At 43.6% G+C, this 23,833-nt stretch overlaps 2 protein-coding genes across 15 annotated transcripts in view; one reads left to right on the top strand and one right to left on the bottom strand.

Moving 5' to 3' along the window:
- The window catches only part of LOC132875021 (cytoplasmic tyrosine-protein kinase BMX-like), a 46,760-nt gene extending 25,535 nt beyond the window's left edge, over nt 1–21,225 (top strand). For 8 of the 9 annotated variants that reach the window (XM_060911582.1, XM_060911576.1, XM_060911580.1 and 5 more), the window contains 6 exons: nt 6,349–6,520; nt 7,826–8,042; nt 17,689–17,753; nt 17,870–17,988; nt 20,451–20,608; nt 20,709–21,225. In XM_060911582.1, coding sequence (XP_060767565.1) covers nt 6,349–6,520; nt 7,826–8,042; nt 17,689–17,753; nt 17,870–17,988; nt 20,451–20,608; nt 20,709–20,783 — 806 coding nt within the window. In that variant the 3' untranslated portion in view covers nt 20,784–21,225. Of the gene's footprint in view, nt 1–6,348; nt 6,521–7,825; nt 8,043–17,688; nt 17,754–17,869; nt 19,802–20,450; nt 20,609–20,708 lie in introns of those variants that run through there. The other variant, XR_009651739.1, reaches the window with a different exon arrangement.
- Nucleotides 9,094–23,833, bottom strand: part of LOC132875024 (uncharacterized) — a 38,450-nt gene continuing 23,710 nt past the window's right edge. Inside the window, exons 2-4 of one of the 6 annotated variants that reach the window (XM_060911590.1) lie at nt 12,138–17,738; nt 11,903–11,996; nt 9,094–10,563 (exon numbers count right to left, since the gene is read on the bottom strand). In XM_060911590.1, coding sequence (XP_060767573.1) covers nt 10,207–10,563; nt 11,903–11,996; nt 12,138–12,544 — 858 coding nt within the window. In that variant the 5' untranslated portion in view covers nt 12,545–17,738 and the 3' untranslated portion in view covers nt 9,094–10,206. Of the gene's footprint in view, nt 18,960–23,833 lie in introns of those variants that run through there. The other 5 variants (XM_060911586.1, XM_060911588.1, XM_060911585.1 and 2 more) reach the window with 5 other exon arrangements.

Genomic DNA, 23,833 nt, shown 5'->3' with positions numbered 1-23,833 from the left:
GCATGTAATTGGGACAAATGGCTTGAGCCCCTGTTATTTGCAGTATGAGAGGTCCCACAAACATCCACAGGATTTTTCCTGTTTGAATTATTATATGGGTGAAAGCCACGCAGCATCTTGGACATGCTATGGGAAAATTGGGAGGAGGGACCTTCACCTAGTAAAAATGAAATACAGTACGTTCTCGACCTGCGTGCAAAACTCCACACCCTCACACACTTAACCCAGGAGAATTTGTGGCAGGCACAAGAACATCAAGCTCGACTGTACAACAGGGGCATGCACCTTAGAGAGTTCATTCTGGGAGACAAAGTACTCGTGTTATTGCCCACATCGAGTTCCAAATTAGACGTCAAGTGGCAAGGGCCCTTCGAGGTCACACGGCGAGTTGGGGACTTTGACTATGAGGTGAGGTGAACGGATAGGGGCAGGGCTCTACAAATATACCACCTCAACCTATTAAAATGTTGGAATGAGGGGGTCCCTGTGGCGTTGGCATCAGTAGTTCCAGAGAAGGCAGAGCTGGGGCCGTAGGTAAAAAACAACCAAAACCACAACCCAAACCACTCCGGTCCCTTGTGGAGACCACCTCTCACCAGCCCAACTCACAGAGGTGGCCAAGTTGTAGGAGGAATTTTCTGATGTGTTCTTGCCCCTTCCTGGCTGCACCCACCTCATAGAACACCACATTGAAACACCCCCAGGGATGGTGGTGCATAGCCACCCTTACCACTTATCCGAACACAAAAACAAGGTGGTTCAGGACAAACTCAAGGCCATGCTTAGCATGGGCATAATCGAGGAGTCACACAGTGACTGGAGCAGCCCAGTGGTCCTGGTACCCAAGGCCGATGGGTTGGTCTGGTTCTGTGTGGACTATAGAAAAGTCAACGCGGTGTTTAAATTCGACATGTACCCAATGCCTCACATTGATGAGTTGCTTGATTGGTGCGGCTCACTTTTATTTGACACTGGATTTGACGAAGGGATATTGGCAGATCCCCTTGACTCCTCTATCCTGAGAGAAAATGGCTTTTTCCACATCGTTTGGATTACACCAGTTCCTTTTGGGTTGTTTGAGGCTCCTGCTACATTCCAGTGGCTCATGGACAAGCTCCTCCGCCCCCACACCACCTATGCAGCAGCCTACTTAGATGACATCATTATATACAGCAGTGACTGGCTGTGGCACACAGAACACCTTAGGGCCGTTCTAGAGTCGCTGAGGCAGGTGGGTCTCACAGCTATCCTGAAAAAGTGTGCAATTGGGTGGGGGAAGTATGGTATCTGGGTTTCCACTTGGGTCATGGGCAGGCATGTCCCCAAATTGACAAGACAGCAGTGATTGTGGCCTGCGTGAGGCCTAAGACCAAAAAGGGGGTGAGACAGTTCCTGGGGCTGGCTGGCTACTATTGTAGGTTCATACCTAATTATTTGGACGTCACCAGCCCGCTGACTGATCTCACTAAAAAGGGAGCACCAGATCCAACAGGCTTTCACCAGGGTAAAAGCTGCACTGTGTGGGGGCCACTCTTGCACTCCCCTGACTTCTGTCTCCACTTATTTTGCATACAGATGCATCGGACAGAGGGCTGGGGGCCGTTTTGTCCCAGAAGGTGGAGGGCGAGGAACACCCCGTGCTGTATATCAGCCACAAGTTCTCAATGCATGAGTGTAAGTACAGCACCATTGAGAAGGAGTACTTGGCCATCAAGTGGGCAGTCCTCACCCTCCGTTACTACCTGCTGGGGCACCCTTTCACCCTCTGTTCGGACCACACGCCCCTCCAGTGGCTCCACCACATGAAAGATGCCAATGTGCGGATCACCCATTGGTATCTAGCCCTCCAGCCATTTAAATTCGAGGTGGTCCACAGGCCGGGGGCGCAGATGGTAGTGGCAGATTTCCTGTCCCGTCAGGGAGGGGAGTCTGCTGCAGGCTGGATGGCTCCCCAGACTGAGTTGGGCGGTGGGTGTATGTGGCAGCGGGGGGCATGGCCTAGCGTCAGTTTGTGAATGGAGGGTGGGGCCAGGGAAGGTGAGTGGCAAAGTCAATGCATATATTACGTTCATTATGTCTTCTTCTTAAATCAAAATAATTAGTTTTTCTTTTGTTTCAGACATGTAAAAGCTTTTTTCCTTTACCTGACATGTTTCGACGGTGTAACTTCCGTCTTCATCAGAGGGTCACCCGGATGTTGGTGTGTGACGTGCCTTTATAATCAGCTGATGTTGTGGAGGCGTGACCTCCCTGCCAATATTGACAGGTCGGTCACGCCTCCCGCTGTCAGTGTTGCCCCCTCAGGACGGCGCTCCAGGTGTGGGAGAGCATGTACGCCCCCTCATCCCTGTTTATTGTTCTTGGGCTACGCTTTCTGATTTCTATTGACTCCTTGATCCAACGGTGGTATCTGTTGTTCTCTTGCTGTATGATCTGAGCATTGTCCCAGTACATTATATGATTTTCCCTTCTGCAGTGGTCCGTTATTGCTGATTTCAGGTTCTCTTGCATAGCTTTTTCTTTTATTGCTCTTGTTTGTCTCTGTTCTGTTTCTTTTTCACATTCTTTTTTATGTTCCTTTTTTCGTATGCTAAAACTCCTTCCTGTCTCCCCAATGTAGGTTTTATTGCATGACAGGCATGGTATTTCATATATGACATTACATTTACTGTTTTGGTCGATTTTGTCCTTAGGGTGAACTAGTAGCTGTCGTAGTTTGGTGTGTGGTTTCACGGGTGTTTGTATGTTGTGTTTTTTCATGGCTCTTTGGATTTGTTCTGTGACTCCTCTGACATACGGTAGAGTCACTACTGCTTTACTTTCCTGTTTTTGGGTTGTCTGTTTTCTTCCTTTTTCCTGCGTCTTTTCTTTTGTTTTCACTTGTTGTGCGCCTTTGTGTATGGCCCATGGTGGATATTGACACGTGATCAAAGCTTGCCGTATGTGTTGTTCTTCTGTTGCGCGTTCTGTGGGGTCGGTTATGATTGATGCACGTTCGTAGAGTGTTCTGACAACTGACAGTTTGTGTGCGATGGGGTGTTCGGACGTCCAGAGCAGATATTGATCAGTGTGTGTCGGTTTTCTGTAGATTGTTATTTTGATGTCTCCGTCGTCTGTGTGGTGAATTTTTATGTCCAAAAACGCTATTGATTTTTCTGTTTCCTCTTCGTGCGTAAATTTTATGTTGCCGGTGTCGTCTATAGAGTTGAGATGATCTGTCAATTGTTGGGTGCGTCCGACTTTCACTTTCTCCAGGATGTCATCTACATACCTCCTCCATAATGTGGGCCTGCATTCTTCTGGGGCAGATGTAATAGCCTCTCTTTCAAGGTGTTCCATGAAGAAGCCGCACATTATGGCGGAGAGTGGGTCCCCCATCGCAAACCCCTCCTTCTGCCTGTATATTGTTCCACGGAACTGGAAGTATGTGGATGTGGCAATGAAACTGAGCAGTTGACTGATGTCTTCTACTGATAACTGTGTACGTTTCTTGAGAGTCTTGTCTGTCTTGAGGCGCTGTCGTACGATTCTCAGTGTAGCTTCCACCGGTGTTTTTGTGAATAGGGAGACAACGTCGTGTGATATTAATATTTCATCCTTTTCCACTTTTATCTTACTGAGTTGTTCTGCTAGTTGTTTTGAATTTTTGCAGTGTTGTCTGAAATCAGCAATAACGGACCACTGCAGAAGGGAAAATCATATAATGGACTGGGACAATGCTCAGATCATACAGCAAGAGAACAACAGATACCACCGTTGGATCAAGGAGTCAATAGAAATCAGAAAGCGTAGCCCAAGAACAATAAACAGGGATGAGGGGGCGTACATGCTCTCCCACACCTGGAGCGCCGTCCTGAGGGGGCAACACTGACAGCGGTAGGCGTGACCGACCTGTCAATATTGGCAGGGAGGTCACGCCTCCACAACATCAGCTGATTATAAAGGCACGTCACACACCAACATCCGGGTGACCCTCTGATGAAGACGGAAGTTACACCGTCGAAACATGTCAGGTAAAGGAAAAAAGCTTTTACATGTCTGAAACAAAAGAAAAACTAATTATAAAGTCAATGCACCTGTGGTTAATTAATGTTGTGCGTCTGTGTTGTTGCAGTGACAGAGGATAGAAAAGGGGGCTCTCCCGACCAGAACACGTGTGTGTGTGTGTTGCGTGTGTGTGTGTGTTACTTGTGACTGTGTGTGAGCAGTGAGTGAGTAAAGCTGAAAAGCAGAAAAATAAGGAAAATAAAGTGTGTGTGAACATCAGCTCTTGCTTGCCTTGCTTCTGTACTCCACCCACATCAGAAAAGAAAGAAAGCACAACTTTATTCATCACAAACTTGTGAAATTTCCTCTGCATTTAACCCATCTGAAGCAGTGAACACACACATGCACACACACGTGAGCAACGAGCACACACGCATACCCAGAGCAGTGGGCAGCCATGCTAACAGCGCCCGGGAAGCAGTTGGGAGTCAGGTGCCTCGCTCAAGGGCACCTCAACCCAAGGCCGTCCCATATTAACCTAACCACATGTCAGGGACATATTACAGCTATATTTGTCACATTAGCATGACGATTTCTCAGGCATTGCTGCCTGAGAGCTCTAAGGTCACACACATTCAACAGTGGTTTCCAACTTTGCCCTTTAGGCACTGAGATGTCTCTGAATTCCCTGAATCTTTTCACAGTATTATATACTGTAAATTTTGAAAAGCCTAAATTCTCTGCAATCTTACACTGAGAAATGTTCTTTTTGAATTGACTAACAATTCTGTCATGAAATTTGGCACAAAGGAGTGAGCCACAACCCACCCTTGCTTGCCAATACTGAGCCTTTGGTACTGCTTCTTTTATACCCAATCATGATACCCTTACCTGTTACCAATTAATCTGTTTATTGTGGAATCTTCCAAAATGGTGTTACTTGAATATCCTGTCCATTTTTCAGTCTTATTTTGTCTCTGTTCCAACTTTTTTGAGCATGTTGCAGGCATTAAATTTTAATTTCATTTATATTTACAAAATTCAATTAAGTTGGTCAGTAAAACTATCAAAATTATTTTCTTTGTACTTTTGTCAGTTAAATCAAGTTTGACGTGAATTCACAAATCACAGACTTTTGTTTTCACTGCATCTTGGAAAACATCCCAACTTTTCTGAAAATGGGGTTTGTAGGTTTCTTGGTTGTGGTACTGTTTCAGCTATTCTAGCCAGGACTTGTGTGGTTAGACACTGGCATTGTGAAATCATGCCCCAGGCTACTTTTAATACATAATTCATAATATGGTGGTCAGTGTAACAAGGAAACAGTGATCCTGTAATTAGCCTTTAGTCCTTTTTGTTTTTCATTTGCAAACGGTTAAATTCTTGGACAAAATACAGCACATGTAGTTTGGATCAAATTGAAAATTTGCATTCAAATATCCAAAATCAAGCTTCAAACAAGAAACCCAGATCGCAAGAAACGTGTGCCTGTGTGATGTGACATGAACATCATATGCTAATTAAAAAACGGTGTACTTGTGACTCACCTTATTCTTCCACATGGATTCCCAAAAGATATACACTTCCTCATCTTATCTCATCTCATCTCATTATCTCTAGCCGCTTTATCCTTCTACAGGGTCGCAGGCAAGCTGGAGCCTATCCCAGCTGACTACGGGCGAAAGGCGGGGTACACCCTGGACAAGTCGCCAGGTCATCACAGGGCTGACACATAGACACAGACAACCATTCACACTCACATTCACACCTACGGTCAATTTAGAGTCGCCAGTTAACCTAACCTGCATGTCTTTGGACTGTGGGGGAAACCGGAGCACCCGGAGGAAACCCACGCGGACACGGGGAGAACATGCAAACTCCACACAGAAAGGCCCTCGCCAGCCACGGGGCTCGAACCCGGACCTTCTTGCTGTGAGGCAACAGCGCTAACCACTACACCACCGTGCTGCCCATATACACTTCCTAAAAACAGTAAATGCTCAATTCTCTCTTTTCAATGGATAACCTCATGTACACACTGTAGCTCTGAGCTGCTGCTGTAATCCTAAAGAGTGTCCGCTTCTCATCTCAGCACTATTATTTCTTTATTTGTCTGCTCATACTAAACATCAACATTTAGCACACTTAGTACTATTTGACTTTATAGTATAGAGCTGTAGAAGAGTAATGAGTTATAATCCTTTTATCTCATGTCACCCAGAAGACATACAGTAATTTGTGCCTATTGTTCCAACCTTGGCTAAATGTGTATGTGTACTGTCTGGGATGAGTATTTTTTTTATATACAGGTATAATATTTGGTCAGTATGAGTTTAATTTGCATGTTATGACCAAATTCAGGTGTGTGGGAGCTGAGTCGAAAAGACATGCATCTGGTGAAAGAGCTAGGCAGTGGCCAGTTTGGAGTGGTCCAACTCGGCGTGTGGAAGAACAAACACCAGGTGGCCATTAAGATGGTGAAGGAGGGCTGCATGTCGTCTGATGAATTTATCGAGGAAGCCAGGAACATGATGTAGGTTTCTGTCATGATTGTACTACCTCTTCCACTTCCCTTTTCAATGCTGGCTGACTGTAATAGTGGTAAACTCTAAAGCAGTGTAGTATTAGGTGCAGTTGTGGTTAGTAACTTTGTAATGGTGTTCCTGTTCACAGTAATGATTAAATAACTGCAATATACTGATTTTTGTTTTAAACATTTAAGCAGCCTTTGTTTGTTTTTGTTTGTTTTGCATTGGTTAGTCTATCAGGTTATATCCCAATGAAGTTTCAGTGGGTGCTCAAAATACTTCTGCTCACAGTTCAAAGCAATATAGAAGTCATAAATTAATAAATCTAGTAAAGGGAAGAACAGGAATAGGGAACAAATCTTAGAACAGCACATACATTTTACTTGACGGGAAGCATGTTTACTTAAATGCAGTAGTGTCACATTAATTCCAGTAAAATATACATCATTAGATAATTTAGGGTGGATTTTTTTTTTCTCTCAAGAATGAGGGCAGGTTTTACATGTGAAACATGCAAACTATGATGTTTGTGGCTGCTTTTAAAACATTCTGGGTCACAGCAGAGTTTTTCTGGAAAAAAGGTTGAAAATTTTCAGTCAAGTATGACGCAATGTCAAGGGTGTGTATATATATATATATATATATATATATATATATATATATATAAAATGAACCAGGTTCTGTGTGTGTGTGTGTGTGTGTGGGGGGGGGGGGGGGTCATGTGAGAAAACGAGAAAAAGAAAAATGACTGACAGAGTAATGATTTACCTTGTACTGTAAGTGAATAAATATAAAGAGATTTATGACATGTTGAAAACATTTCACCACCAGTATTCCAATATTGCAATATATCTGAGTAACCCAACTTGGCTATTGTTGGAACATTCACTTGTACATGATGTGATGTATCATTTTAACTGTAGCTGCATACAGTCAAGTCATACAAACAGCTTCTGTTCTATTTATTTAATTTTTATAACTGATAATAACAAATTGAAGCTAAACACAGCAAGCCAGGCAAGTTAGTGAGCCAGTAATAGCTAGAATGCTGTTATGGTTACAGTGCATGAAAACACTCATACAGCAATATATATATATGTGAAAAATAAGCATGTGGTACGTGCAGACTTTGAAGATATTCAGCAACATAGCACTTTAAATGTGTGAAACATTTCCTGTAATACTACTACAATTGAATGCAAACCTATGTCATACATTAGCATATTGGAAATGTAATGCTTTGACCACCAGTAATAAACACAGTAAACACCTGTAATACAGTGTTTGTGTGTGTCTCTGTGCACTCTAAGGAAACTCAGGCATCCTAAGCTTGTGAGGCTCCATGGTGTGTGTACCGAGTGTTTTCCCATCTACATTGTGACAGAGTTCATGAGTAATGGCTGTCTGCTGGAGTACCTGAGGCATCAAGGGAAAGAGCTGCAGCATCAGTGTCTCCTTACCATGTGCCTGGACGTGTGTGAGGCCATGGCTTACCTCGAGGATCAGCAGTTCATTCACAGAGATCTAGTAAGAACAAACTTTCTGGAATGATAAGAACAACCAAATATTTGATTGTGGTTTGATGAGTTCATGCATTTTGTAAAGTTGCGACTATCATTTGTGGTACAACTATTTCTCTTTTTTTTCTCTTTCTCTCCACACTGGAAAATTCAACAAAACATAAACAGCTGCTTGTAGCTGCTATTGTCTAATTGATAAAAGGGAACTAACTTGCTAAAGTTCCATAAGCTTAAATGTAATCATACTCCAATCGGCCATAACATTTAAAAGAACTGACAAATGAAATGAATGAGATTGGTTATCTCGGTACAGTGGCACCTGTCAAGGGGCATGATATCTTAGACTGCTCTAGGCTGGAGGCTCACCTGCACATGATCAAGAGGTATCAGCAGTCATAAACCTGCTTAATGCACTCCCTTAAATTAATTATGGTTTCTTTATATCTTGATCTTATTGCACATATAAAATAATTGATAGTTACATATGAGGGCGGCACGGTGGTGTAGTGGTTAGCGCTGTCGCCTCACAGCAAGAAGGTCCGGGTTCGAGCCCCGTGGCCGATGAGGGCCTTTCTGTGTGGAGTTTGCATGTTCTCCCCGTGTCCATGTGGGTTTCCTCCGGGTGCTCCGGTTTCCCCCACAGTCCAAAGACATGCAGGTTAGGTTAACTGGTGACTCTAAATTGACCGTAGGTGTGAATGTGAGTGTGAATGGTTGTCTGTGTCTATGTGTCGGCCCTGTGATGACCTGCCGACTTGTCCAGGGTGTCCCCCGCCTTTTGCCCGTAGTCAGCTGGGATAGGCTCCAGCTTGCCTGCGACCCTGTAGAACAGGATAAAGTGGCTAGAGATAATGAGATGAGATGAGATGAGTTACATATGAAAAGGCTTTGATAGTGTGTATGAAAAAGGCTTTGGATGAAAGTCTCAGCTACTGGACGAAATGGTCATTGGACGAAGTGTCCTGATCCCCTGGGAACCCTTGGGTCCTGTCATTCATGTGGATTCTACTTTAAGTTGTAATGGAAACTTCTAATAAACACTTCAGAACGCTTAACAGTTGTCTTTTCAGTTATTTATTATAGTAGATCATATAAAACAGAGATATAAAATAGGAAAGGAAAAAAGAAGAAAAAGAAGAAGACACCACTTCAGTGATGCCGAGAGTACGCGCAATCTGAGTTGTATCTTAGTGGCTGTTATCTATTATACTCTAAAAACATGCGCTTACTGCTCACGTCTTCACGTGATTGGCTCAAGATTTTCTATGAAGTTTTGTTAAAGCGTGCACCTGGCATGCTCTGGTATGTGCAGGCAGATGCGTAGTTAGGGAGAACTCAGACACCCTGCTTATCACCAGCCAAGGCCACAGAAAGGCGATTATAGCATGTGGAAAAACAACTTCTCAGTACACTAGGCCACTTGAGCTCAACACACAGAAACACAGAGAATAGGAATGTTCATTCACTAAATTCCCCCTCACATTTCCCCCCTTTTTATCCTACAGGATAATAATTGCTAAAAGAAAGAAATGTACACAATTTTAGTGGTAAGAGTTTCCAGAGAGATTCGACTTAACATGTCATTGAGTGTACAGGGATAATGCTAAGGCTGTTTTGTAAGACATAGATGTCTTAAGTTAATGCTAGCAAGCTATATACATAGATCAGGAAACAATAGAACAGAAAAACAACCACAAATGAGTGTTTTAAGCTAGGGCTAATTTCATATCAGCTGTGCTGACGTCGTCAAACGGTGGGTTGTAGTCTTCGTGTAGGTTTGGAGGCCAGTCAGGCAAGTCGTCTGGGTCTATTTTCCCATCTGGTAACTATTTGTCAGCTGCCTTTGAAACACAGACATACAACATTGACAGAAAACAGGGAGCAAACATAGCATCACAATCACTAAACCCAGGACCAGTATGGTGGATAGAATCAGAGTCTTCCATCCACTAAACCAACGCCATCAACTGTCTTCGACTCCTCCATGTTCATCTGCTTGTAATTGTTCAGCAACCTTGCGCATCTTGTTCAGTGCCTCAGTGATGTTACCGAGTTAACCCTTGCCCTTCTTGACGTGTATTGGTGCTCAGAGGGCGGGCACGCCCTATCAGCCCTCGTCCCACCTCACCGGGACTTGGAGGAAACTCGAAACCCTAAGACTCATCTATCGGCTAGACACTGAAATACTCTTCCCTATTGAGGGTGCGTGCGTGATTGATGTGATACTCGCACTGTTTCATGCAGTGATGCCTTTCTTCCTCACGCGCTTTACCAGCATCCGGGTCATTTAGGCCTTCCTTTTCCTCCTGCTCAGCCGGTTCAGGAACCCTCCTGCAGTGGCTAGCGTGGATCCACGTCACTCTGCCTGTGACCTTCACTGCCAATGGGGTCGTGAGCAGGACCTGGAATGGGCCATTCCACCGTGGCTTGTTCCACTTGGTTCGTCGGAAGTCCTTCACCACTATCCAATCCCCTGGTTGTAGATCATGCAGAGGTCCCTCAGTGGGCTTGGGAAGTGCTTCTTTTACCTGTTTGTGGATAAATTTCAAAGCAGAGGACAGCGTTGCACAGTAATTCAACATTGCATCATCACACAGTCTGGTGTCCGGCGGTGTTCCTTGGGCTGGCCCTATCCCTGTGTTGGGTACTCGTCCAAACAGAATTTCAAATGGGCTTAACCCATGTTTAGGCCTAGTTTGCATCCTCATTTGTGTAAGTACTACAGGGAGGACCTTTGTCCATCCTAGCCCTGTTTCTGCACAAGCTTTGCTTAGTTTATTTTTAAGGGACCCATTTGCCCTCTCTACTGCTCCCGCACTGGCAGGATGGTAGGCACAATGTTGTTTCAGGTCTATCCCTAGGAATGCTCCTATTTTCTTTAGGGCTGCATTAACAAAGGGTGTTCCATTGTCACTTGAGATTTTGCTAGGTATACCCCACCTAGGAATTATGTCTCTCAGGAGTGCTTTGACTATTGCCTCTGAGTCTTGTTTAGCTGTGGGAAATACTTCAACCCATTTTGAAAACATGTCAACTATTACCAGGCAGTACCTTTTTCCCCTCACTAGGTGTCAGTTCAATGAAGTCCATTTAGAGATGATCCATTTGGAGTTTGTCTGGTATTGGGTGTGCTGCTTGAGTTAGTTTGATACCTTGACCTGCATTATGTTTGCGCATATCAAGCATTGCTTGCAAAATTTCGCAGCATAATTTGAAAACCCCTTTGTGAACCATCTCTTTGTTACTTCTGCTACCATCCCCCCTTTTGACACAGGGGTGAGCCCATGGGCCAATTTTGCATAGAAAGGGAACATGTGTTTTGGTAGACAGGGGCGGCCCGAGGGACAAACCCAGACCGAGTTTGCAAAGATACAGTCGCCCTATTTCCAGACTCGTCTCTCGTCCTGGGTAGCAGTGCTCTGAAGGTCCGCTAGCTGTAAACAGAGGGTAGAAACCTGAGGAAAAGCAAGGTTAGAGGGTGAACTGGAAGCTGAGGCCGCACACTTAGCTGCCGCGTCCGCCCTGGCATTTCCTTGCGACACAAGATCAGTATTGTTAGTATGGGCAGCACACTTACACACAGCAATGGCTCTAGGGAATAGAATAGCATCCAACAACTCTGAGACCAGTTTATGATGTGCAATGGGAGATCCTGTGCTAGTGAGAAAATGTCTGTTTCCAAATGGTGCCAAAATCATGCATAATGCCAAATGTGTACCTGCTGTCTGTAAAAATATTGACAGGTTGCCCTGCAGCCAATTTGCATGCCTCGATAAGGGCACAGAGCTTTGCGGCCTGCGCCGACAGGTTTGAGGACAGACACGACGCCTTGAGGACCTCGTGATCTGAGACTACGGCAAAACCTACTTTGTTCTTTCCCGTCTCTGGGTTTCTGGAGGCTGAACCATCCACATAGAGAACCATGTCTGGATTTTCCAAAGGGTTGCTCTTTAAGTCTGCCCTGGGGGAACAAAAATCATTGGTGAGAGCAACATAGTCATGTGGCTCTCCATCGTCCTCTGTAGGGAAAAGAGAGGCAGGATTCAGAACAGTACAACATTTCACAATGATGTTAGGCATATCAAGTATGACAGTGTTATACTTTAACCATCTCTGTGCTGACAAATGTGACGTCTTTTTCTCCAACAGAAGCAGGGAGACAGCATGTGGGACCAAAAGGGTGAGGTTAGAATACCCCACAATATTTCTGGAAGCAGTTACTGCCTTTTCAGCTGCAGCAACTGCACACAGGCAAAAAGGAAATCCAGCCACCACTGGGTCCAACTTGCTGGAGAAGCAGGCTACAGGTCTTAATCTATCCCCATGTTTCTGCAAAAAAACAGAGGTCATGAAACCCTTCTTTTCATTTACAGTTTGAAAAAATGGTTTATTGGGGTCAGGCAATCCCAGAGTGGGTGTGGTCTGCAGAGCGCTCTTTAGGTACGTCAGGTGCGCATGGAACAACCACAGCATTGACTGCTTGCAGATCTTGGACAAATCTCCACTCATCGGGCTGGGATGGTTTTCTCGCCTTCTTAACTGGGAAAATAGGAGTGTGCACTGGAGGGTCCGGGCAAGGGACAATTACACCTGCCTTCAGCAACAAATCAAAGACCGGTCTTATACCTGCGATTGCTTCTGGTTTGAGTGGGTACTGGGTCTGTTTAGGCCTGAAATCTGATTTGGGGGTGATCACCACTGGTTCAACATTCTTTATTAGGCCTACATCATGTTTACCCTTCGCCCAAACGGAATTTGGAACTCCTGCCAATTTGGGGTGTACCTCTGCTGGAGTTATGCCTGTGGAAACCGAGACAAACAGGCCACTATGGCCGGGGTCCCCAGGACCCTGGTCATCAGTGGCTAATATTACACTGCGCTTAACATGCACACACATAGCATGACTTTGTTTGTAGACCCCAAGCTTTTGGCAAAACAACACACTAGGGTCCTCTGTTTGGGACCATTCATTGCCATTGACTGCGCACTTCTTGACCCATTTCCCCAAGTCTTTCCAATGGGCGGCTCATGGCTTTGCTAATGAGACATGGGGTATGGAATTAACGATGTCAAAGAAATCATGCTGGCAGCAGCCGACCTCAGAGTCCTCTAACATGAGACCGCATATACTGCAACATGTTTGAGAACACTGCAATGAACATTGATGTAGCTGTTCAGACAACAAGTTAAATGGACCTGCACAGCGCAATAATGTTTAGACCAATATGTAGTTTTGAGGGTCAATCTTTCACATGTGTGGGGGTCTGCAAACCAAGTCTTTTCAAACTCTACATCTTGCTCTTGGTGAACATGTGCTGTGCAATGCAAATCTTCCTCTTTCATATAATCTGTGTCAACTGATGAGGTGTTCAAGTGTGTGAGCTGTACAAGGTGTTTGGGAGTTTGTGCGAGTTGATCTGAGCAGAGCCACTAGACATACACATACGGGGCTTCCAAAACCATACTGCATACCGCACATTTCAGTTACTTCAATAGTTAGTCCATCTGGAGTGAACGTGAGATTTACTCCTAATTTGCACATTAAATCACATGCTAACAAATTTACTGGACATGTATGTGAAATGAGGAATGAGTGGGACGTAACTATTCCTCCCTCGCTTTTACATGGGAGGTTGACTGAGAAAGTTTTGGTTACAGGTCGTCCTGAGATGCCCATCGTCTGAATAGAATTTGAGCTGAGCGGTGGGTCTACTGGAAGTACCCCATGTTGTATGACTGAGTGTCCTGCTCCAGAATCTACTAAAAAGGTTAGCACATGCCCACATACCATGAGGGGCACACAAGGGAGTTGAGAGAAGGGAGTAGTTGTGTATTTTAACAAACTTGATGCAACTTCAGGTGTATCTATCTGGACTGGTGTATCGGGCGTTTCTGTGTAGTCTTGCTGTTGCATGCAGGTGCTGCTACTAATATGTTTAACGTTATGTGGATGTTCCTGTCTATGTGTATGTATATCATTAGGTGTGCATGTTACCTCCCCTGTTCTCTGCGCGGGGCCCGTTCCCGGAGTCCGCCCGTCAGTCTGCTTTGCTGTACTCCTCACGGGGCCTCTGTTTGCTACTGTGGAGACAATCTCGAGCAATGTGTCCCTTCTGATTGCAGTTGTAACAGGTTGCGCCTTTTATCCAGGACGGGTCACCCCAGGTCATCCTGCCTCGGCCCCTACCTCGACCTCTTCCTCTAGGTCCAGGCTGAGCAGTCTGGAGAAGAGTGAGAGTGGCGGCGTGTAGGTCTTGGTCTCTTTTTGTTGACTTTGTCTTCTTCTCTTTCAGCAGCCTTTCTGCGTGCACAGCATACTGCTCAATCTTGGTGAGGCTCAGGAGTGCCCTCCACTGCAGCCAGGGTCACGAGCCTGGTCAGGCCACTGTGTTTCTCGTGCACGGCAGTGAGATGAGCGAGAAACGCTGACACCACTTCACCATCTTCTTGCTTACATATACTGATCTTAGTAATGTCTATGTTCAAGGGAAGAGCTTCGATCAGACAAGCACAGAGAGCAGGGAGGGTATTTCTATACTCACTATTGCCATCTGCTGGTCGGCATCTGGACACTCTCTGGAAACCTTACTCCAATTTATACCCATCTTGGTCATGAGTAGGCGGCGAAGTTCATGGGTGGTTGGTCGCAATTCTCTGCAAAATATCAACAGCTCGTTACCAAATCTCTTTCCTCCTACCTCTCTCACATTGGGAAGAGAGGCCATGCTTTCCTTCATGTCAGCTGTCGTCCAGGGTCTGTGGACTAGAAGCACGCTTTCAGCTCCAGCCACTTCCACCACTGGAAGATGAAGAACTTCAGACTTTAGGTTATGGCCTTGTGGACCCACTGGTGAGCATATGGTCAGGTCCAGGAGGGTGTCTCTTCCGTCGCCATATGCAAGACCGGATCTCGTGTGTGATGGAGAAGCAAGGGGAGGCACTGACGCTGGAGGCGGCTGGTAGGGTGGGAGAGATTCCAGAGGCTCAGTTTTTTTCTTTGTCTCGACTTCTCCCCCTTTCTGTGGGTGAAGCGCTTGTGGGAATGATGCGCCGCCTTGCTGAGGAGGCAGTTTGTGTCGGGGTGGTGGGGCAGACTCCAGGTCAGGGTCCATCTGAAATTTCAAACACTGAGAAGAGGGTGAGAGCCCTGCCTGTCATTTCTCTCTTTTGTACTCTCTCTTAAGTGTTTCTTCTTTCCATGCAGAAAATGCCCACCAGTCCCCTAAGAACTTAACATTATCTGCAGACTCTTCTTTTTCCTTCCGTTTCAACTTTTCTTCTAACTGTTCTATCTGCCTGGGACTAAAACTGCCCTTCTCAGGGAATCCTAAGTCCTTTACCTATATGTCAAACTGTGCCAAACAATCCTCGCCATACGAGGTTTTCATAAACTGGATGTTTGGGCTGTCATAGGAACACACAATTCTTATTATAGCACATGTAGCCTCACACTTACTTGCTTTTTTCTTTTCTTTCCCTAACTTACCGTTTCTGTTCCCCATTGTACACTGTTATATCAATAGGTTGTAACAACAATGGCTGAGTTTCTTTATTAGGATCACAAGAAGAACAGGTTGGACTATGTCCAAAAATGCGACACAATAATCCTTTAGGTATGTTCTTATTAGTAAACAATTTATCTGACATTTACCTTAAGCTAAAAGTAGGTATCGTTTAGCACAACAACCTCAAAGACAACTCACGCATGTGTACAAAATCTATTTCTCTGTTTCAGAATTTAGAGGAGGACAGTACTCTGTTAATTCATCAATATTTTGTGTGCACACCGGTGTGTCTTGGCGACTTCGTGATCGAACCTCTCTATCCCATTCCTATGACGGGCCAGTTGTTCACGCAGAACAAAGGGAGCAAGATTCAATTCTCTCCCAGTTACGAATCGCTGAACGTGAATCCGTCGAAACACGCACCCATACTTCCCTCGCTCAAGGAGGTGAGCTGTTACCCAGTTGTCACTTAGGCGGACATTTCTCTTCCACAACCCAATAAACTACTCACGGTTTATTGTCTCAAAATTGTGTTTTATCCGTTTTGGCAAACATATTGATGGTACCACAGCTTAGCAGTCCTCCTGGGCTCGGACAAACTTCTGTCCGTCTCTTATATCAGTCTTCCTTGACTGGGACAACTTCTGTCCGTCTCTTACATCAGTCTTCCTTGACTGGGACAATCTCTGTCCATCTCTTATATCAGTCTTCATTGACTAGGACAAATCTCTGTCCGTCTCTTGTATCAGTCTTTAAATACTGTTTCCACTAATTCCTTTACACAAGAATGCAAAGTTATCACTTACTGGTTTGGTGAGCCCTGACGGTCTGGTCTCTCATCCGAGTTCTCAGCTCCGCACCGTGGCCTTGGGAATGTCCCGTCGTCTGAGGATCAGACGCGTAGGGCCCACCCAGGGACGCCAGATTGTAATGGAAACTTCTAATAAACACTTCAGAACGCTTAGCAGTTGTCTTTTCAGTTATTTATTATAGTAGATCATATAAAACAGAGATATAAAATAGGAAAGGAAAAAAGAAGAAGAGAAGAAGAAAAGAAGAGAAGAATAAAAGAAGAAGAGAAGACAACACCACTTCAGTGATGCCGAGAGTACGCGCACGGAGTTGTATCTTAGTGACTGTTATCTATTATACTCTCAAAACATTCGCTTACTGCTCGCGTCTTCACGTGATTGGCTCAAGATTTTCTATGAAGTTTTGTTAAAGCATGCACCTGGCGTGCTCTGGTATATGCAGGCGGATGCGTAGTTAGGGAGAACTCAGACACCCTGCTTATCACCAGCCAAGGCCACAGAAAGGCGATTACAGCATGTGGAAAAACAACTTCTCAGTACACTAGGCCACTTGAGCTCAACACACAGAAACACAGAGAATAGGAATGTTCATTCACTAAATTTCCCTCACACAGGTACTACCTACTTTAATTATTGTTGCAGACCAAGGACACCCCTTCATGATAACCATATTCCCTAATGGCAGTGGCCTTTTTCAGCAGGATAATGCAAAAATTGTCCAGGAATGGTTTGAGGGGCATGAAAAAGGGTTCAAGGTGTTGACTTGGCCTCCAAGTTCCCCAGATCTCAATCCAATCAAGCGTCTGTGGGATATGCTGGACAAACAAGTCTGATCCATGGAGTCCCACCTCACAACTTTCAACATCTTGGTGTCAGACACACAGTGCACCTTCAGAGGTCTTGTGGACTTCATATCTCAATGGGTCAGAGATGTTTTGGAGGCACAAGGGGGATCTACACAATATTAGGCAGGGGGTGTTAATGTTATGGCATCACATTGTTGTTAGCCAGAACATTAGGGCTAATGTTATGGCTAACATACAATATTAGGCCACCTGCCTAATATTGTAAGTACAACCGAACATTTATTACTTCCTGATAGGCCACATCACACCACCCTGTCTTTGATTGTTTTCCTATAATAGCACACCCCCAAATGTTTTATTACGTAGTTGATATTTAATATATATTTTGTTTATCTTGCAGCCAGCCCTACTATCAGAGCCATGTTGTGAAAGAAATTTAATCAACACCTTCAGTAATGAGTAGTCTGTAGATGGTTTGATCTTCCAAGCAGTCTCTTTTCTTTCATTGTTTTCCTTCATTTTCATTGCAGGCTGCGAGGAACTGTTTGGTAGATAATGATCTATCTGTCAAAGTGTCTGACTTTGGAATGGCAAGGTGACACACACACACACACACACACACACACACACACCACATTTATAGACACAAACTCAATTTTGTATGTATATGCATGTGCTTTTGATTATTTATGTTTTCTTCCCCCTGTGTAGATATGTACTGGATGATCAGTACACCAGTTCTGCAGGTACAAAGTTTCCTGTGAAATGGTCAGCCCCTGAGGTTCTGACCTACACCAGGTTTAGCAGCAAGTCCGATGTGTGGGCATTTGGTTCGTCTCTTTTCACTTAACACATTTTCCATGATGTATACCCTCCTGCTATTCTTTCGACGTTTGCTTTTGTCTCACCACCAAATCACACTTCCAACAAAGTCTAAAGTTGTATCCTTTAGCTGGTGTGTTCTGTGATCAGATGAGATGCATTAGCCTTTGAGTTGTGATAAAATTGGAAATAATAATTCAAATGGTTTCAACCAGGGCTGTTTCTAAAACTGAAAAAAAGGGCTGTTCTAATTGTTCCCTTTTTAGTGTCTGTATAATAACCTGAGAAAACCCTTCACAGGGCCCAATTTTTACATTTTCTACAATATAAACTTGTGAAATGTCTCTTTTTTTCCGCATGGATCACAATGCCAATCAACTTAAACTCTAGTTACTCTGAAAACTGAAAATTCACAGGTAAAAGATTCAATTCCAGTGAAAGACACCCTGCCTGTGCATCTACTTATGGAAAACATTACTGCCAAATTGTAAAGAAACATGCGCTTCCAGTGAGAAAGAAGTTCTTAATTAAGTTCTTACATTAACATACAAAAGCACAGTTGCAAATCAGAAACACCTTTGACAAAATATCTTCATTGTCATGTTCCAATTAATGATCTATGACTTAGGATGTTGCTGCATTGTTACAGATTGGTTTTTCAAGAGGCTTCTTAGCAGAGGCTTCTGTGAAGGGTGAGCTGGGCCCTTTAAACTATATGCTAAAATGCTAATATCAGCCAGCCTGCACACTTGAGACACCGGACACTAATAGGGATGTTAACCGATGACCGTTTGACCGATGGTTGACCGAATCAACGTCAACCGGTTAATTTTTTTTTTGGTTGTCAGTTAAAAAAAAAATCAATCGTTTTGAAGCTGCCGATTTTGGAGCGGAGAACCTGGAATTCTGTGTTGTAAACGCTTGGGGCATGCCATGCGGTGTAAGGACGACAGCTGACAAATCAGAAACACCCATTCAGTCATGTCCCGCCCTCCCGCCCCAGTTGAAGACAGCTGCCACTCGGCGAAAGAAAAAAGTCTCAGTATTGGATTACATTTTACTACATAACATCAAGGAAATTCTTGACTATCAAAGAAACAAGAACACGGCGCATGAATGAAGTCGATGGTTGATTAGTCTGGTGAATATTAATGTCAATGTAATAATAATACACAAGATCTGAACTAAAACCTGGTTACTCACTGATGTTACTTAGCATCAGATAGTTGCTATATTAGCTTAGCGGCTAATCAGCTCAGCTCCAGCTATCCCATTCCCAATGGCTGTGCACAATTAGCAGCCATGTAACCGTAATGTCAGTAGCTGGAAAACAATTGCAGTATGAGGTCTCTGTGGCTCACTTCGAAGAAAAGTGCCTAGTCCGTAGCAGTATGCAATATCAACACATAGCCTACTGCAGTTAACTGTAAACACCAGGGTCCGTATCGCTAAAATGTCCTATCTTCAATGAAAAGTTAAGATGGGACAAGTGTATGATAGGATTGTTTTCAATAGGTTACTCAATGCAAGCACCTGTAGTGACTAAGCTAAAGCTTGCCGCTTAGAAAATGACGGCAATTTATTGAGAACATGTTCACACTGATATTTTTAATGCCAAGATGCAACTTAACAAAAGTGCATGCCCCTTGCTGACACGGCCGCAGACACAGACCCGGGTGGAGAAGGACAAGGAGGAGGGGTCGAGGGGGGATTTCACGCTTCTCACGATGTCTCTAAGCTGGGGCCATTTGTCCTCCGCTCCAATACAAACCCCTCGACATCAGTGCTGTGTTTGACTAAATGTTTCGCGCTGTAGAAAAGGTAATGTGAGTGGAGCGAGTGACTGGGACTGAATGTGCGGATGCTCGCGGTTAGATTTAGAATAGATTATAATAATTCCAATTCTAGAATTTTAAACTCATAGGTTAACCGACTTTAACCGGCTAATGAGGCTCGGTGGTCGGTCAAGATTTTTTTTTTTAGTTTTCGCCATCCCTAGACACTAATGCTTGCCACTTTAAAAAGAAGAATACTTGTGTATCATGATTAGATGATAAGGATAAGTGAAATGATGAAATGTAAGGGTTATTAATCACCAAACACAATAAATCAGCACCTGCTGAAGGAGATCTGTATAGGCGATCATGGCAAGGTTAGAATGTAACCAAAATAAAAAACATCATATGTTTTCTTAAAGTAGTGAGGTCAGTGTATTTTATGCCACTTTTGGCTGTTTGCAGAATTTTGCTCTGCCAGATTTTTTCATAGCTATATGGGTTTTGCTATGACTTTATATTCTTAAAAATCCTACATTCTTGCAAATGCCCTTGCACTTGGGAGCTCTTATTTAGCACTATTTACATGCTACTTATAGCTAAAAATGACTTTGGTTTCACCTCAGCAGTTATGATGGTATTAAATAAATATTGTTCCTAATGAAGATGATAATGAAGATGATTTTGCTGTGTAGGGGTGCTGATGTGGGAGGTGTACAGTCTGGGGAAGCAACCCTATGAGCACTATGATAATGCATGTGTAGCGAAGAGAGTAATGCAAGGTCATCGCCTGTATAGACCCCAGCTGGCCACAGAGCAGATCTACCAAGTTATGAAATCATGCTGGCATGAGGTAGTTATATTAAACCTCTCTGTCTAAATAAGAATTATGCTGAAACTGAAAAATCACGCAAACCTATCTGCTAAAATATGTATCATTTCTCTTTTTACAGCTTCCAGAGGAAAGACCCAATTTTCAGCGGCTTTTTAACGATATCAGTGCATTTGTAAAGGAAAGTAAACAATGATTACATGAAATTGTGTGTGTATTTTCCAGAGTACCCACTTTAAAAAATGCATTTCAATCATCTCAAAAAAGATCCTTTTGCTCTGCTAAGACTGCCAGCACTTCTGTAATAATGTGTTTATATACTGTTATGAGGAAGTAATAAAAAATAATCCTCTTCCTTGATGCACCATGCACAGTAACACCTGAATGATTTGGGGATTTAGTTTGTATATCCACACAATGACAAAGTAAAGAATAGTTGTAATAAAGCAAACCTCTGCAATATTAGGTTTATAGTGACAGAACTGAACCACACTTGTTCACCAATTATGTTAAGTAATAGTAATTCATGTAGTTGTGGACATGTTGGTAATGGTGACAGTGGTGTTTGACTCATCTGAAAAAAGGAACTGGAACTGTAAATCTGAATAAACCATCTGTAACCTCATATGAACTTAATACTTAAAGGTCTCCTTGGATCGTTTTTTCATTAATTGTGCGGTGGTCTCTAGTATGAATGAATGCCCTGTGAGCCGGTTTTGGTGAAAAAAATGCTGTGGTTCTCCTGTTTCAGGCTGTTCTAGTTTGCTGGAGGAGTGGGTGGGGAGAGAACGACAGGATTTCAGCTCTTACTCATTAATATTCATGAATGCAAACGTGTTACCTCTGATTGGCTAACAGCACTGTGACACTACCTCAAGTGAGTCAGAACAAGCGGATGTGGACGTCTTACTACGGCGAGAGAGAAGGAACAAACCGCGAAGGGAAAAATACCACGCGCTGACGTCATTGAGGTGCGACGTGAAGAAATAAGAAAAAAATCAACAAATTTTTGGGTTTTTACTGAACAAACAAACGAATAAAATGAACAAGTGACTTAAAAAAAGAATGTGGGTGTCTTTGTAAAAACTGTTTTGATTGGCTATTATGGTCTCGACGTCGATGTTTTGACCAATAACAATGTAGGTAACACGAATTTTACATCACATTCAACGAGATTTAAATGAGACTAAAGATGGCGACTTACAAATAATGTGTAAACATCGTTGGAGTTAATAAAGTTTGAACAGCATGAAGGAACATACCCCAACCCCCCGAAATTTATTATAAAAAATTCTCAACGGATTTGGCATAATATAAAAAGGTCGTTTTTTACTCAGAAAAAGCGGGAAACTCTCATCCCTGCCTAGCTTGTGACCATGTCATGCATGCTAACGTGGAGAATATGAACATGCTATTTTGTAACAAAAACCTTCGAACAAAAAGTTAAATGTTTTACTTACAGATTGTGAGCTGGTGGTCGATCGTCTTGATGGCACAGATCCAGGGATTAAATGCAACCTCAAAGCAAAACCACTGAAGGCACCGAAGTTTGAAAAAAGTCACTGTGGTTGAAATGATCAGAACACAGTACTAACGCTGCATTATACTTCGCTGGTGGTGTTCCAAAGATAAATTCCAACCATTTGGGTTGCCATCCGTCCCATAAAATACGGAATCGTCCTTTATTTGGCAATTAAATCTTGTGTCCCGTATTGAACCTATACGGGACGCGATTTGTTCCGTATTTTCATAAATGTCCAATACACATGTCTGTCTCACACATATCAACACTACATCTAACAATAATGAACAAAATAAAACAGGAAATACTACGTTGCGGGATCTACCCAGGACACAAACCCCTCCACTCTGTGTCGCGTCTGTGCCTGGCTGCCTGCGTCACTGCGTGTGGCGCTGTCACGGTTGCCTAGAGACAGACAACACACACCGGCGCTGCTCAAAAAACCCGGGCCTTTTAAAAATGTCTGCTGCACCCGGGACTCCACCACGTCCTCAAAAGCGTAAACACTTACAAAAATACAGACGTGAGTGGGAAGAGGCACATCCTTGGCTGGATGAACTCAGGACTGTTGAGGGAAGGAGTAATGTTTTGCATTTTCTTGTTTTCTGCATTCTTGAATAAGCAGACATACATGTTTGTTGTTTTTTGTTCTCTTTTTTCCTCTCTAAGTAAAAATGTCCCCAAGGTTCACAAAGAGAGTCCCTACACCAAGAACAGTTATGCACTTACATTTACAGTGATATTAAGTTCTCAATATATTTAGATTATATTTTAAAAGTTCATTGTTGCCCACTTGTACATTATACATTTTTACAGCATTGGCAATAAAGCATTTCAAGCTTTAAGTATGAGTAATTGCTTTCTTGATCACCCCTTTACTAAAAACACCTACAAAATAAAACATACCACTGCTGCAGGCACCCCACCCCATGGGAGTCGTGCCCGTGGTGGTCATGGCCCCAAGGAGCCATGGTGGGCGTCCCTTATTTTCATTTCTGAATGGTGGCAACCCTAACCATTTATTCTTCACCTCTTCTATCTTGGGCAAGTAATGCAACGTTGATGTCTTATTGCCACAAAATAACACAGGCACGAACTCGTTCAGACATATTTTCAACTTGCTGTTAGTCCTCTTCGTTAGCTACTGACGAGATGGGCTCTGCTCAGTGTTGCCAGATACTGCTGACATTTTCTAGCCCAAAATATGTTCAAATCCGCCAAAATGCACTTAAAACCGCCCAATCTGGCAACACTGGCTCTGTTATCTCTCCTTGCGGTTAAATCCGAACTTTATTCCCGTGGGCGGTCGCAAGCCAAGGTGGGCGAGGCCATGAATACTAATTTACGAAGTGACGTAAGATCGTATGGCTTTTTCAGATCCGCTCGTTTTTCTGACTATTTTCTTTCATGAGCTAATACAGGGAATGGGAGTAGAATTACATTTTCACATGCAGCATGCATATGCAACTCGGAGTGAACTATGGTATTTCAAAAAGAGCCAGTATTAAACGTTTTTAGTGGAAGGACACCTTTAAGTTATCTTAATATCTTAATATCCTTCTTTTGTGCACCTCCATCCTTCTTTTGTGCACCTCCATCCTTCTTTTGTGCACCTCATGTTCATTAAAGTCTTTGTGCTTTAAAGGCTCCTTCCTTTCCTGTCATGAAATATATTGTTCTAAGGTTGCTTCTTCCCCTGCGGTTTTGTGTCACTTCCTTTTTTT

This window comes from Neoarius graeffei, chromosome 27 (genome assembly GCF_027579695.1).
Source record: "Neoarius graeffei isolate fNeoGra1 chromosome 27, fNeoGra1.pri, whole genome shotgun sequence".
Lineage (NCBI taxonomy): Eukaryota > Metazoa > Chordata > Actinopteri > Siluriformes > Ariidae > Neoarius > Neoarius graeffei.
Note: the sequence above shows the minus strand (reverse complement) of the source record. Positions and strands in the feature narration are given on the sequence as shown.